This window comes from Manduca sexta, chromosome 24 (genome assembly GCF_014839805.1).
Source record: "Manduca sexta isolate Smith_Timp_Sample1 chromosome 24, JHU_Msex_v1.0, whole genome shotgun sequence".
Taxonomy (NCBI): Eukaryota; Metazoa; Arthropoda; class Insecta; order Lepidoptera; family Sphingidae; genus Manduca; species Manduca sexta.
In genome coordinates, this window is record NC_051138.1 from 6,982,756 (window position 1) to 6,999,091 (window position 16,336).

A 16,336-nucleotide genomic window follows, 5' to 3' on the forward strand; every position below is an offset into this window, starting at 1 on the left:
CAATAACAAGTTTACATCTATAGATATATTATAGTAAAAGATGAGCATTCAATTATTGTAGCTTATAAGACAATTTTCGATTAAAAAATCTTTAGACATACTTAACGAATACAAAAAATATGGTGTCAAAAGGAAGATCTTCGGACACAAATTCATAAAAAAATTAAAGCTTACTTATATGAAGTATTTTATTTGTGTAACATTGTGATAGAAATCGGCACTAATTATAATTTTTCATTACTCATTTACCATACACGTTCATAAATCGACAGACATATTTCAAACTACGATATCGAAGTGGAATTAATCGATATGGAAACTATAACTAGCATAGCGGTATATTTTTTCGACGAATTAGAATATATTGTATTAAATTTAATTTCCTAGAACGAAAATGTATGCACCTCTATAACTATAACTAGTACCTACCTATTAGGATTCGAAATGATAACTTAAATGTGGCATATACTTACTAAAAATACCGTTCAAACAACATTTACATAATTGACAGTGCTTATTAACGAATATTAGTTAAAATATTATAAGTGTAAATAAGTACATAATATTATGTCTTTTATTAGGTAGGTAGGTAAATTTTAGCATCTTGACCAAAAATTTAATAAATTCATAGGTGATTGGATATATTAAATGTATCGTTTAAATTAAGTAATTGGGGACTAGTGTCTATTATTAAATAATTAAATTAAGTATACAATAAGAAATGGGTAGAGGAGGCAAAAAGTGCGTCATAAGCGACATTTTGATTCCTGTGGTCCTTCGTGCCATTATGTTAGCTGTACCAATTGGTGTGTAAAAAAACCACTTAATCGATCCAACAACAAAAATAAATTGATACAATTTAAATATATACCACGTCTTCATGATCTTTGTGTTTTCGATAGATAAGCAGTTTGTCTATAATATTATAGATAGACTACAGAATTCAAAATCTATCCCCTATTTAACACTCATTAAAATCATCTACAAGGTAGGTAGTTTATAAATCAGTGCTATAATATATTTGCTAAACATACGAACTTCCAATATAAAAAAAATAAAATATCTCTCTCCAAAGCGTTATATTTTTGGAATTTATTGACCGAACTTACAGTACACACTTCATAGACGAAGTCTTTGACACAAATAACGCCCGATTTAACCATTTGAAAAACTATCTAGTCTAGAAAAAATATAATTGTATTAAGTATAATTAAGTAGAATAAAACATAAAATCGCATTATTTGAATCTTCTATCCTAATTTAATACTTATAAGTGATATTCGGACTCGAATTAAGCGTAATGTAGACTACTATGAAGAGATATGCAAAAAATATGAAGTAATAGAGTTAATTAATCGTCCATATCTAAACAATATCTAAAAAAGAACTTTCATTAAATTTATCTTCATATCTCTAAACGAAACATATCAATTAAGACTTATCTTACTCCTAGGTATTCTAAATTCTTACATAATACTAAATGGTTCCTTAACATTTGACTGCTAAAAAAATATTTAATAAATTGGACAATAACGTCCTATGGCGAAGATATTTCAGTTTGCATAGGGGCACAACTATCCTAGGGCTACTCCATGCAGGGTGTCAGAGCCCTCAAGGCCAAGGGGGCCTCGGACCTTTAAGCACATGACCCTTGTTTTTAGGTTCACCAACCTGTGAAATTAAGACACATAGGGGACCTTTTTTTGCTCCTGCCTGGGTCCTCTCAATAGGCCGAGAGGGCCAATTGTGTATTCTTACACCTGGGCCTATGGTTCCCTAGCTACGCCACTAAATCTGCACCGCCTGTAGGCTACGGGTACTTGACAAATATCTGTGTCATATAACTGATACAAGACAGTCTGGCGTATGTTATTATTGTGATGGCTGTGCGGAGATAGCCTGTAATATAGAACTTTTCGTGCTATTTTGGACGTGGGGCCAACCTTGATCTATAACACAACGCGCTCCTAAAATTGAAATAAAGAAACCTTGCGGTACCGATTATGGTATTAGTAATGGTACATAACCAGAGCTCCCGGCGATGCCTCAATTATTCTACTTGCAGAATATTTTTCAGAAAGTAGTTAAACAGAGATAAAGCATGCTATAATAGGTGTTAAGAAAACACTCTGACGGCACATAATACCTATAATATCTACCGAAGTCTTCTACTCAGGTACCTACTGTTTAAAATATACTTATGGAGGTACTGTTTTATGTGAATTAAGGAGCATTCGTCAATTAAACCAATTAAACAGGATATAACACGTTCAATGGATGTATAGAAGCATCCTGATAGCAGATAAAGCAACTACTTAGGTCATAGATATATCTTGAGTGCTAATAAACTATTTAGACTTGTGTATGACTTTTATATCTCTATAAATTATTAATTGGTACCTACTTATAATAATTTAGACTTTAAGGGGTTTTAGTCGTTTTAACATATCAGTTAAATTCCGCACGACCGAGCTTGTCTTTTTAATACCTTTAGTGAATATCGTGCTTTTATCTACTATCGTGTTACATCCTGAATAATTGAAATGAAATAAACATCTTGAACATTAATATAGAAAATATTATGAATTTATGTATATTATGAATTAAGTTTTTGTGCATTTGTATGTTAGATAATATGTCACTCTTAATTTACTTATATGATATTTTTGTACCTTACAACAAAGCCAAAGTAAAACGTTTATTTTAATCTTAACATGCTAAAAATAAAATATAAATTGCATGTATATAGGTATTATATACCGGGTGCTAATTTTATTCATAGATAAGTAGGTATGTAAATTAAAACTATAAAAAATAATTTAGACAGTAGGTATATGGTAGATAATGTATTGGGTAGTCTTAAAACCCAGATGCTTACTACGTGTGCTATATATTAAACAGGCACACCGAAACCTCGGTAGGTAAGAACTCCTAATATTTTTATTTCAAATATTATATACTTACCGAATACTTAAGTTTATTGTTGCTTTTTGTATTATAGGCCGAAGAGTCTCAAAAAGAACAAATATCTAAGTTGGCACGCGGTACATAAATACTTATGTACATTTATTGTTAAGTATATCTGTCTATTCTACTTATTAAATATTAAAGAAATTCAACGTCTAATAGTTTTTCATTTAGTGAACCAAAAATTATTTCCCTAATCCCAAAACCGAAAAACAGCTGGGTATTGGATATTGGGCTGGACGTTAGGGGTTATCGTACAAATAAATAACACAACTGAAATAATTACATATTTGTTACTTTTTACATAAGTATTAAGCTACAGCGGAAGCCTTGCCGCCACGATTACAGTAAAACGTCAAAAAACAGGATAATTATTTTATTCTATATTTATTGATAACTCTATAAACATAATTTAATAATCTATGTTATAGTATGCATAAGTAAAATAAATAGATAATAATTAGATTTACGTACATTGCCCATGAAGCAAAGAATAAAGGTGATCTAAAAAATTAGGCCTTGAATTGAATTTGGCCAAGATTCACTATACTTTAACTCTATCTCGTTAAAATATTTGATGTCTCACTCACTTTTGGGAAAAACCGGACAAGCGGATGTTGGACTCAAGCAGCAAGGGTTCAAACGTATATACATTTTTAAGTTCAACCTTAACAAATTTAACTTAGCCGCTCGATCCCTGGACACGGTTTTTGCACCAACCGCAAAAAATAAGTTTCATAGTAAATCCGTTTTTTTTTTACTTGCCAAATTTTATTATTCTAAATCTAGGTCAACGGGAAGTTTCATATAGGTTTTGATTGCTTTATGAAATCGCAAAATAAGCGATATAAACGGTCTTGTAGATCGCAGTGACTTTCATATTTGATATTTTACTAGTTAAGAAACTGTAGACGTATTTGATATAAATTTCAACTTAATACCTGTGCACAACAAAGTGATTTCATTTGAGATTCGGAACCCTATAAATAAGAATATATAAATATAAATATTTTCGTCTCTTCATTTATAATTTTACGTCCCCGACGATAAATAAAACGGTGCTAGTTTTATTTAAGTACAATAATCACAAAAATTGTTCTTGCCTTTTATCGATAGACTAGCTTTTGCCCGCGGCTCCGCCCGCGTTATAAAGTTTTTCAGGCTAGTTTTCCGTTATAAAAGTAGTTGTTTCCCGGGAGCCTATGTTCTTCCCAGGGTCTCAAACTGTCTCCATACCAAAATTTCATCTTAATACCTTGGGTAGTTTTGAGTTTAACACGTTCAGACAGACAGATGCAGCGGGGGACTTTGTTTTATAATATATTTTTTAGAACTTTTAAAGTGGAACAATCCCGTCATACATCATTGTTGCATAACTTTAACCGTTTACGCAGCGCAGGCAACGGAAGCTTTCAAAACTTATAATTTTCCCCGTTTTTGCAACATGTTTCACTACTGCTCCGCTCCTATTGGTCATAGCGTGATGATATATAGCTTATAGCGGTCCACAAATAAAGGGCTATCCAACACAAAACGAATTTTTCAGTTTGGACCGGTAGTTCATGAGATTATCCATTACTGCTCCGCTCCTATTGGGTATAGCGTGATGATATATAGCCTATAGCACTCCACGAACAAAGGGCTATCCAACGCAAAAAGAATTTTTCGGTTTGGACCGGTAGTTCCTGAGATTAGCGCGTTCAAACAAACAAACTCTTCAGCTTTATATAATAGTATATAGATGAATTTAATAATATTAAAAACTTACGCGGGACATATTAAATTAGTCGAAAACAACACGGTTTTACTCACGTTTAAAAAGTAGTTGGAATCGCCGACCAGTTTCGACCTATTAAGTAGGTCATCCTCAGGGGCGACTGCTAAGAGGACGTCGCGTCGCGGAGGCCTCTCGATCACTGTCAGCCACCCGCGCCCGCGCCGCCGCCCGCCTAGCGGCACGTAAAGCACGCCTCGAAGATTGGGGTGGGGGTGGTTCAGAGGGTTCCGAAGATGTCACATCTGTTTGATCATGTGAAGCTACCGGTGCATGTAGAGCACTTGTGTGTACTGAACTGACTGTGTCAAATCCTCGGGTAGGACTGTTAGTGCATTTATGTACGGTTTGAAAAATCGGTCTCCAAGTAGTCCCCAACGTGCATCAACGTGCAACGTGCATCAGCTCCTCGTTAATGTGTTGGGGATAACATAAACATAGGGCTCTATGGATCAATGTCCGTGGAATCGAAGCTAAATGAGCCGGATGGTGGTGCGAGTCGGCCCTTAAGTATCGGTCTGTATATGTAGGTTTTCGATAAACCGTATATGCGTGAGATTCCCGTCGGGCTTTCGCATAACCAATACGTCAAGGAAAGCTAGAGCGCCATCCTTTTCTTGCTCGATGGTAAAAACGATATTCAGACAGTCCTACACGAGGATTTGACACAGTCAGTTCAGTACACACAAGTGCTCTACATGCACCGGTAGCTTCACATGATCAAACAGATGTGACATCTTCGGAACCCTCTGAACCACCCCCACCCCAATCTTCGAGCCGTGCTTTACGTGCCGCTAGGCGGGCGGCGGCGCGGGCGCGGGTGGCTGACAGTGATCGAGAGGCCTCCGCGACGCGACGTCCTCTTAGCACTCGCCCCTGAGGATGACCTACTTAATAGGTCGAAACTGGTCGGCGATTCCAACTACTTTTTAAACGTGAGTAAAACCGTGTTGTTTTCGACTAATTTGATAGATGAATTTGGATAAACATTTCCCTTGCCAAACTCTCCAGCTAAATATTAACATATGTCCCAATGTACAATCATTTTATTTTATTCTCTGCTCCATGCCATTTATATACAAGGTATGAGTTATTGCACTAAAAATAAAAATTAGTCGAATAATTATAAACATGAAGTTATTAGTAACTACAAACATATTTAAACAATTTATTAAAACAAAACTGTTTAAGATTTCCGTGCTATGGTCAAACTAAATGTTTTATTCATATATCATCTAGGCCAAATACTCATACCTTATACTTACAAAGCCGTCATAAAAAGCACTAATTAAAAATTATTTATATCTATAAAGACTTGCTTAATTAAAAGTAAGTAGCAGTGTTTTAATTGAAAAGTGCATTTATTTCTTATTATTTTGAACTAAGCTTTTAAAGATTAATCCAGATGCACATAACTGTGTTAAGTATATTAATTATTGTGGTATCTAAAAATTCTAATAAGCTATTCTTATCACAGCATTAACGACGTCTACATTTTGAATTAATTTAGTTTTAAAAACTGAATCATACACACCAAAATCTATGGTATGCAGTACAATATAGAAATAATAATAGTAAAAATATTATAATACAATTGTGTTCCACCCTGACTCAATATTCAATATATTATATTCTCTTCTCTAGATGGCCTAATAAATAAATTGGACAGGTACATAATTTCTTTTTAATAACATTTTTTTTTTTCTTTTTTTTTATATTCTGTAATTGTTGGTGATCTACACGCAATAATGGCTGTAACGACAATATAATTGACTAATTATAATTATTTATTATCTAACTGCTGAACTATCTGATTCGAGACAACTTTTGTAGCTACAGAAGCATTGGGTATAAGGAAACGATCCATATCTTTTATCAATAAATTATCGCCATCGGGAACACCATATTTAAAAGTTATTAACTCGGGATGTCGTTTTTTAGCTGTAATTTTGACTATCGTAGATAAAGGTCTGCGCGACATCACTTTAGCAACACCGCGTTTGTTTGGAATGTCTCGCAATACAATTAAATGGGTTTCTGTAACGACTAGATAAGAATCGTGCATATAGCCATTAAGCAATACCTCTTGGCATGGAAAGTTATCCACTACGTTATACTCTTTGAGGAATAATTGCACATCGACAATTTCCTCTAAAGAGTCAGCGTCGGGAAGATCGCGCCTCATGCTATCGGATCGTGAATCATCGTCCTCATCGTTGATACTGAAAACTGGAGGCACATTTCTATATCTTTGTTCCTTCCTATCATTCGCAGAAACATGCCATTCTCCATTGTTATATGTAGAATTGGGATTAACAATATATTCTATCAATTTTCCTTTCACCTCTTGACTTTTTGCCTTCATAGCTGAAGATAGTTTACTAAACAACTGTTTAGCAGGTATGTTATCTCTCATTTTAGACTGGTGGCGTTCTTCCATTCCATCATTGTTGTTATTAGGCGCGCATACTAAACAAGAAGAAGGATTATGCTCTTCTAAGCAATCAGACATGTGGGGGCCAAAATAATCATGAATAGCCACAAATCCGCCATCGAGCATGGACACATGCTTTGTATTTCTCTTCAAGAAAGATGCTACAACCATGTGCGCATAACTATCTTCCTCAGTTCTGCCAGAACCTACGAAACATAAATGTTCGCCAGCGGCTAGCGAGCCAGCAGCGAGAGCTTGCCGCTGTGCATTGAGCAAGCCTTGAACTGCTGTATTAAATGCTGCAGGCTCTTGTAACATCAAGTTACAATCAAGATGAAAGGCAGTTGACAAATGACCCGAATTGTATTGTTCTGCCGGACGACAGTCCACTAAAAAGAATTTAACGCTGTCTCCATTTGCATTGTCTAATGTCGCACTCTCGATCAATTCATGTACAGCGACAGGAAGACAAAGAGCTTGAGAATATAATTTTGAATTTATTTCTACTCCACTCTCCGAAAATAGAACTTCTAACACATCTTCTCTAAATGATTGTGGGGTCTTGAGTGAGTAATAATGTGCCAATGAACAAAAATCAGACACATCATTGGCTTCCAAATCACCAGGCATGTTACTCAATGTTTTTATAATAGTTGTTTTGTCCTCATTATTCATTTGCAGTAATTGTTCTCTCGCATTTATAATCATAATCAAGCATAGAAAGAATACGAAAAAAGGATCAGACCTTTGAAAATACAAGTCCCACATGAAAAGTACTACATCCAAGCTACAGGTTCCAGCAAACAATGATTTCAACCAAGGCAAACAGTATTGCTCAGGTGTTATACGTTTTGTGTCTAAAAATGAACATAGCTCCGGGTCATGGTATTGAAGAATAAGTCTCAAAATATGAAATGGCACACCATTTTTGACACAGCCTTGAGAAATATAGAGTTGCAATATTTTTTCAAATAAATTATAAGTATCACCCCGAGGCAGTTTTAGACTTAGAAGAGGTAACAATATGTCAATCCATCCATTGTTTACTGAGTAATTAATATTTTTTGACTTGCAATAATAAGTTATAATGGATTCAATGTCTGAAATTACTGATAACTTATCATCATCATCATTCCCAAGTCTTTTCACAAACTTCTTTACATCATCTCTTAACTCGTTCTGGTTAGTAAGGTCAAATATCTCATCAAATAAAAGGAGCTGGTTACCAGCATCTTGGCAATTTAAACAAAGAAGCCAAACATCAGCTCGCAGATTTTCAGGTATCTTTTTGCCTTTTGTGAGTGTGTTGATTTCTAGTGCTGTGCAGCCATCTAGAAGAGCAGATTCTAATTCTATCAACCTGAAAAAAAAATATGGGTGAAATTTTGACTATATTGGATAGGATTGATAGCTAGTGAACCCTTCAGAAAGTTACAAAATATCAGTTATCCCATAAATAAAAATCTATACATAATTTCAGTTTTAAAAAAATTATATACCTAATTGAAATACTGGTGTTTGTTTTAAATTTGTTTATTTGGAATTAAACTATACATTATGGAAAATAATATGATGTAATTAACATACTCTAAATGTGAATCATTTCATTCCTGCATTAACCTAAACGGACACAGGTAACATTTTGAATATATTCACAGAATTCAATAAGCTAAACAAAAGTGAATTATTAATGGGATACTTTGATTTATTGTATTATGTGGCTTTTATATTAAATCAACATAATCACAGAAAAGCTGTAGGAATGTGGAAAAAGAAACCTCCGTATAGCATATAGAGAGCCAAATAAATTAGGGCAGGCAATTGATTCAGTTCTGACTTAATAAATTGGTTATTCACAAAATTCACACAAGAACTTGATTAGTAATAGTGTTAATTAAAATTATAATGTGTCATTGATATATTTAATATCAAAAACGATTCCAAATTAAAAATGATATTTTATTAGTTTGTTGGTCTACAATAGTTCTGAAAAAAAATCTATTATAGATGAAATATACAGTACTCATGATTAAATAATATGTTTATGTAGAAAATAGTTTGTAAATAGCTACACGAGAATTCCCTTTGGACTGACTCATTACAGTTTAGGCGTTATGCAGTAGATTTGATAGCGATAAATAAAACATACGCACTCAATAATTAAACTGTTTTACTGTAAATGCTCAGAGTTACCTAAAAGACATAAGACATGAATAGAATTTCCCATTTACCTAAAAATACATATATTTACCATGTTGTATCTTCCTCTTCCGTAGCCATTGATTTTTTTCGTGATCAGCTTTAAATAATTACGAGTACACTAGTCTACAATACATAAACTGTGAATAATCAAATTGTTGATAACAACATGCGAACACGTAATTTTCAAAAAAAATGTAATCAACAGCAATCACGTCTCGTTATTACTACCAGAGACCAATAAACTAGAGAGACGGTTAACTTCATACATTGATTTTAACACGATAAGGAAACCCACACTAGCATGCGTTTCATGTCTATATTATGTTATACAATTAATTCATGAATAGTTGGAACTCTCTTTCTTTCCCGGGTGAAAAACCTATGACCCTTATTATTCTCACTTACACACAGGTTATGTTGAAAAATAAATATGGCCGTAGTACTAGAGACGTAGCCGTATTGAAAATCGATATTTTTCCGAATATACCGATTTTTAAATAATTAAGGATGTGCTTAGGCTGGTTTCACACTAATACAAAAAATCGGTTATCGATTTGCTACAGTGAGTACACGGCGTAAATGTAGTGTCACGTGTTTACCCATTTAAAATATTGACAAATAAAATAAAACAACTTTTCTTATCTAAATATAAAGATTTATTAGTAATGTTTTCATTACTTTTCACGCCCAATTTACCATAATTTCAGAATCTACCGATAGCCAGCGAAAATAATTTTTACTTAAAATTGCAGCCCGTATAATTGCATTTTCTGTTCAATAAAATAAAATATAGGTAAACAAAGTTATTGCTGTACTTATGATACGTTTAAAACAAATCAAATAAATTAATGAACAAACCACTGAGTCACTACAGACGCTAAAATTTAAAAAATAATTGATATATAAAGGATAAAAAAACGAAAGAAGTCAGCTCGGGCCGACAGGACAAAAGGTATATGATATAATCTTAATAAAATAAAAGGAATGCATCACGATCTTCGCCGTCGAAGAATACAATATAGGCCCCTACCTAGCTAATCCACCAGCCTTTCACTAGCTACCTAAGAGATGACTACCCGAAGAAGAAAGGCAGAAAGAAACTCCGGGCTTATTTTTTTGTCATCAATTACCAAATATTTTTTATAGATGTTGTATACAAAGTAGTCACATAGCTTATATAAGGTGGTGCACGGATTAAAAACATGGACTGGCATAAAGCAAATACATAAATAGTGCACACCGTTCAGCCGCTTACATTTACCAACATAATTTTAATTTTCATCATTACAATTCAATATTATAAAGGCAAATGCAACAACATGATTTTTGGTTGTCTTCCACTTATTAATATTTTGTCATATAAATCAACAATAACTTACAAGAAACAAAATTGGATTGCATATAAATTTAACAGTAACAATTTACATAAAATTAAAAATAATGACAATACAATGACTGACTAGTGGCACATTTGAAAGAAAAATTACTACAAAGGACAAAAATGTTAGATATTTTATATTGAAAACATGATTTTAAATAAAAAGGTAAAATTAATATTTTTGTACATAGTAAATGAATAGAAATATGAACTATTTTGGAAACATAAACATTTTTATTTTACCGTGTTCAAGCATAATTATGCATATGAGATTTTAACAACGGCTTGCTTAACAGTTAGCAAAATTAAGATAATTGTGAAGACTAGCACTATAATTTTACACAATATAAAGAGCCATACTTAAGCTATTCACTATTATACACTATGCATTAGGTATAATAACTAATCTAACAACACAAAACTAAGAATTTATTTGAATATGATTATTCTCTCACGAAAAGCATTCCATGCATAATTTAACATTTTGCAATATCATATAATGGCACATTTGCTACTAAAAATGCTACAAAATACAGAAAATGTTGAATACATTATAATGAAAATATAATATTAAATTAAAGGTAAAATTACTAATTCTGCACAATGTAAATCAATAAAAATATGAACAATTTGGGAAACATACACATAATACTTTTGTAGAAATGTAATTTATTTACTTGACAATTATCTGGTAGGCTCATTTTAGGTTGTACAAGCATAATTATGTATATAAGATTTTAACAACTATTTGCTTAACAGTCACCATAATGAAGATTATTTTAAAAACTACTATGATTTTATACAATAAACAGAAAGCATAATAGCTAATTTAAAACCACAAAAATGTGGGTAATACACTTTAAAAAACATCAATTTCATTTGCAAAAATCGTAATAATTGTGGACAAAATACTATGAAGAACTTTAATTAAGTGAGATTAGGAACTACGCCTTCTTTGTGATCTATAACTCAATCCTTTTGTGACTTTCTCACGGATTAGAGTTTCCATTTCTATATCTTTAGGCCTTGAATCAATATTATTCATTCTATTATTAAAATTAATACACCACTGCTTAACTTGCATTCTAACTATGTAGGACCAAAAGCTTTAATAACAGCCGTTTTGTGAATATTACAGTTGTACCAAGTAGTGTCAATATATTTTATTAAATTACTTATTAAGTCAGAATAAATATAAACACTGCAAAGAAATGGCATCATCTTGTCAATAATGTAAATACTCTGCCAGACCATTTGACTAAAATTATTAGAAGGATAACATAACCTATCTACATTGGAACTATATTCTCTTAAATTAATTAATTCGTGAAATGACTCTCTGAGATAATAGTGCTTTTGTACAATTATCACAATCTTTGCAGTTCAAATTGGACATCAAAACGACAAACTGCACCAGCAATATATGGTACAGACTTATGTTGGAATATATTCTCGTTAGGTATAGAAATTTCTATAAAGTTAGTTTCATTACATTGAAGACTATCAGTGTATGAACCATATTTTTGGTGGCTGACTAAATGTTTTAATGTTCCCAACATTTTGTCATCATCATCAGAACAATTAGTGTATAAAGATTTACCGGTAGTAATGTTGTTAATCAACAAGGTTTTAAAAGCCGATACAAAATGAGTACAATTAGGATTTGTACTAAAATTACCATGTGCCCTTATTTGACCAAAAAAGTTTTCTATCGGATCTTGATTAAGACGTCTAAGACTTAAAAATTTAACACCATCAATTCTCAGCAGATCTGACCACAAATGTTTTATTGTTTTTATATTATGTTCAAAATGCTTCAGTGATAAAGGCTTCCTTTCCCTTTCATTGGAAGCGTCAAAGCGCATTGAAGCTAGCTTTTCACAGCATCATTCCAGAATGCAATGTGCTCCGAATTATATGAAAGAGCATGTTTTAACTTATTCCCATAATGACCAAAACCATTTAAACTATCAAACAAATTATTTATAAAAAGAAGAATTTCTGCTGTGAACAAACCATTTCCAATGTCTTCATTTAAACTTATGTAATCATGATCCTGGAGGAGATAGCAGAGACTTCATCTGGATTTCTAGTGATGTAGCCACTTGCCGGCTAAAAACTTGGGCTGCAAATTTGACCTGAAATGTTAATAATATAAATAATATATTAGTAAATTAATAAATGAACGATTTTAATCATGGTATGATTATTTAATCTGTTATGAGCTTAAAGATATTTAATTAAATGGCCCAAAGAAATTGATATTCTGGCCAATACTTTCACAAGAATACGGCAATTTAACATATTATATTAAGGTTTTTTTATGACAATTGTTGTACATTATGCCAATTTCAAGTTGGGGAAAGTGGTTAATTTAATCACAGAATACGATTTATTGGAAACATGAAAGGAAAAGGATCAGTAATGATGATATAATTTTATTTCCTGATGATAGTACGGTACTATTCTCTGAGAAAACTCAGTTATTACTAGAGGCTAGAGTAAATAAGGCATTAGAGGACATTGTGAATTGGCTTACAGAAAACCATTTATAAATTAATTTAAAGTAAAACATCTTATTTTTGAATTAAACTATTTCGGAGCTGTTTTATTTTCTCCCGACGTTTTGCAGCCTTCATGGTCATGATCCCCCGTGGCCATGAAGGCTGCAAAGTCTTCGAAACGTCGGGAGAAAATAAAATACGAACACCGCGATAGAATCCGAAAATTAGTTTAATTTCAATGTCTAACATTCGCGTAAATATAAGAAATCATTATCTTAATTATTATTTTCAAGAATAGGTCAGCAACTAAATTGCTTTCTATAAATTATCACTTACAGGCAGAAGCCATACGATTTTTAGGGCTCCAGGTGTACTGCAACTTAAAACTGGAAGGAACTTAAGGAAAAATTCTTACATTAACTAGTTTATTTATATACGAAATTTCAATATTTGTAAAAAGAAACCTACATATATTATGTACACTAAATATTATAGCAAACGAAATAAAAATGCCACCTAACAATACAGCTCTATTAGATAAGAGCGGTATCTGCATGGGTCCAAGAATATAATATAATAAATTACAAGTTGTATTGTAAACATAGAAAACATAGATATATTTAAACGTAAATTAAAAACCTTTTAATTGATAAGACATATTATTATATAAGAGAATATTTACAGGAATAATTTTGTGTAACAATTTGTAACAACTGTGATAGATTATATTATATTATCATACCTACCTAATGCTATACTATATTAATATACTATATTAATATTAAATTGTTATTTTAGCTTAACTTTATATTGTAATTTTTGCACGTCATTCGCCTAAATATGGTAAGACGCTATGTTATAAAATACACCACCTAATACTTAAGGTACCCATATTTGCAAAATAAATGAATTGATTCATTGATTGATATGGTAACGAAATTAAATAAAGAAATCTGATTATGGATATGTCGGAGATAAGCCAGTATCCACGTGTTCGGAGTCCATTATAATGAAAACACAAACTTAATATTGGTTGGTTTATTCTCTCTTGATCTTGGAACACAAGTGAAGTGAATTTAAAATGACCAGGCTTTATATAATCCAATTGAGTCATAGTGAATTTAACTGCAACTTCCTTTTAGAAAAATAATTAAAATTACTGTACAATAAATCGTAGGTTATAATAGACGTTTAGATTACATAAACAATTAAATAATGATATAAATAAATATCCATTATTTTCCAAACACTCAAATAGTCAATACAGTTTCTAATTTATTCTGAAACTTAATAAATAACAGAATTGCGGTTGTAAATACTTATTTAAATATCATTCTTTAATATTCTAGACTTTTTCATAATAATATAATCACTAAATATAAATTTGCGCCCATAGATACGATGCGAGAATACGAAAGGCGATTACGATGCTATTGGGAAACATCTCGATAATGTAGATTGGGAAAAGGTACTTGGTCACAACGGCGTCAATGATATGCTCACTAAATTCTACGGTATTTTACATGAGACTATCCAACTTTATGTACCTAAATTTAAACTAAGAAGTAATAAGTATCCGGTTGGGTTTAATCGCAACCTCATATGTATGTTGAGAAAAAATAAGTTTCGGCAATGCTATAAATTTTTTAAGAACCCGTTAAATGGAATAGAATTTAAATTACTCAGAGAGAGTTGCAGATCCTTATTAAATAAATGTTATAATACATTATCTTGAAAGTATAGAAGATAATATTTAAAAATTTTATAATCATTTTGGTCATTCATCAAGGCCAAAAGAAGAGGATCTTGCTTTCTCCCAGCTTCGATGTCCGATGGTAATCAAGTTAGTTCCAAAGAAGTTGAAATATGTAATATGTTTGCTTCGCACTTTGCATCAGTGTACGAGAAAGATACTAATGGAGTCGAATGTCGATGCTAACCCGAATTTTTCTTATCATTTCATGGATAGCTGTGCGAGTTACTCTCGGACTTGGACTCGTAGTTTTACGTCGTTGCACATCACACTTAATGAAGTTTCACGTAAACTTAAGACTCTTGATATAAGCAAAGGTTCTGGCCCAGACAATATTCCACCAAATTTTATTGTTGCATGAACAAGAAATCTGACTAGTCCACTTTGTAAAATCTATAAAAAATCACTGAAAACCGGAATTTTTCCAAAGAAATGGAAGGTAGCTAGAGTGGTGCCGATACACAAGTCGGGCAATAACACATTAATGTCCAACTATCGACCGATTTCTATTTTTACTATGGCAAAAATGTTTGAATTTGTAGTATTTCCATATCTGGAAGCTTACTTCAAACCATTTTAACTGAACACCAACATGGTTTTGTTAAATTTCGCTCAACAAGCACTAATTTGGTCTCTTTTACTGAGTTGCTTTCAGAAGTCTTAGACAATAACATGCAAACTGATGTAATATATACAAATTTCAGTAAGGCTTTTGACAACGTTTTTCACGAACTCTTGCTGCAGAAGTTATCCGGTATGGGTACTCTTGGCACATGTATGAATGGTTTCAATCTTATCTTACTGGTCGCACTTACCATGTGGTTCTTAATGGTTTTAGTTCCAATTTCCATCATATTGTGCTTCTGGGTGCCCACAGAGCTCCCATTTGGGACTGTTATTTTTAATATGTTCATAAATGACATTATCAATTGCTTGCATCATTCCACACCTTTCATGTTTGCTGATGACCTAAAGATCCTGAAGTCCATTAATTCTCCGACGATGTCAAATTGTTACTGAGCAATTTAGAGGACTCATTCATTAGAGGATTCCACATATGGAATATATAATTAAAAAGCATCTAGTTTGTTAGGCTTCGTTATAAGAAATGGAAAATGTTTAGTTTGTTATAGTTGATTATTAAGGTATTGCATTAGTATTTTAGGGTAGCCCACCACCACTCACCCCCGCTAAGCTACGACCCTGGTGCACACAGCTGTCTAATAAATTGTCGAACAATGTGAAAGACAGTGATACTTTTAATAATTTACTTAAGGTTATAGCTTAAGGTCCATTTTTCATACATTTTGTTTCACCTTTTAAT

The 16,336-nt window shown here is 32.4% G+C and overlaps 1 protein-coding gene across 2 annotated transcripts in view; it reads right to left on the reverse strand.

Annotated features, from left to right (window-relative positions):
• Window positions 1-5,769: 5,769 nt before the first annotated feature.
• Window positions 5,770-16,336, reverse strand: part of LOC115453734 (TBC1 domain family member 23) — a 53,344-nt gene continuing 42,777 nt past the window's right edge. Inside the window, exons 2-3 of one of the 2 annotated variants that reach the window (XM_037442519.1) lie at window positions 9,427-9,605; window positions 5,770-8,535 (exon numbers count right to left, since the gene is read on the reverse strand). In XM_037442519.1, coding sequence (XP_037298416.1) covers window positions 6,525-8,535; window positions 9,427-9,455 — 2,040 coding nt within the window. In that variant the 5' untranslated portion in view covers window positions 9,456-9,605 and the 3' untranslated portion in view covers window positions 5,770-6,524. Of the gene's footprint in view, window positions 8,536-9,406; window positions 9,903-16,336 lie in introns of those variants that run through there. The other variant, XM_037442521.1, reaches the window with a different exon arrangement.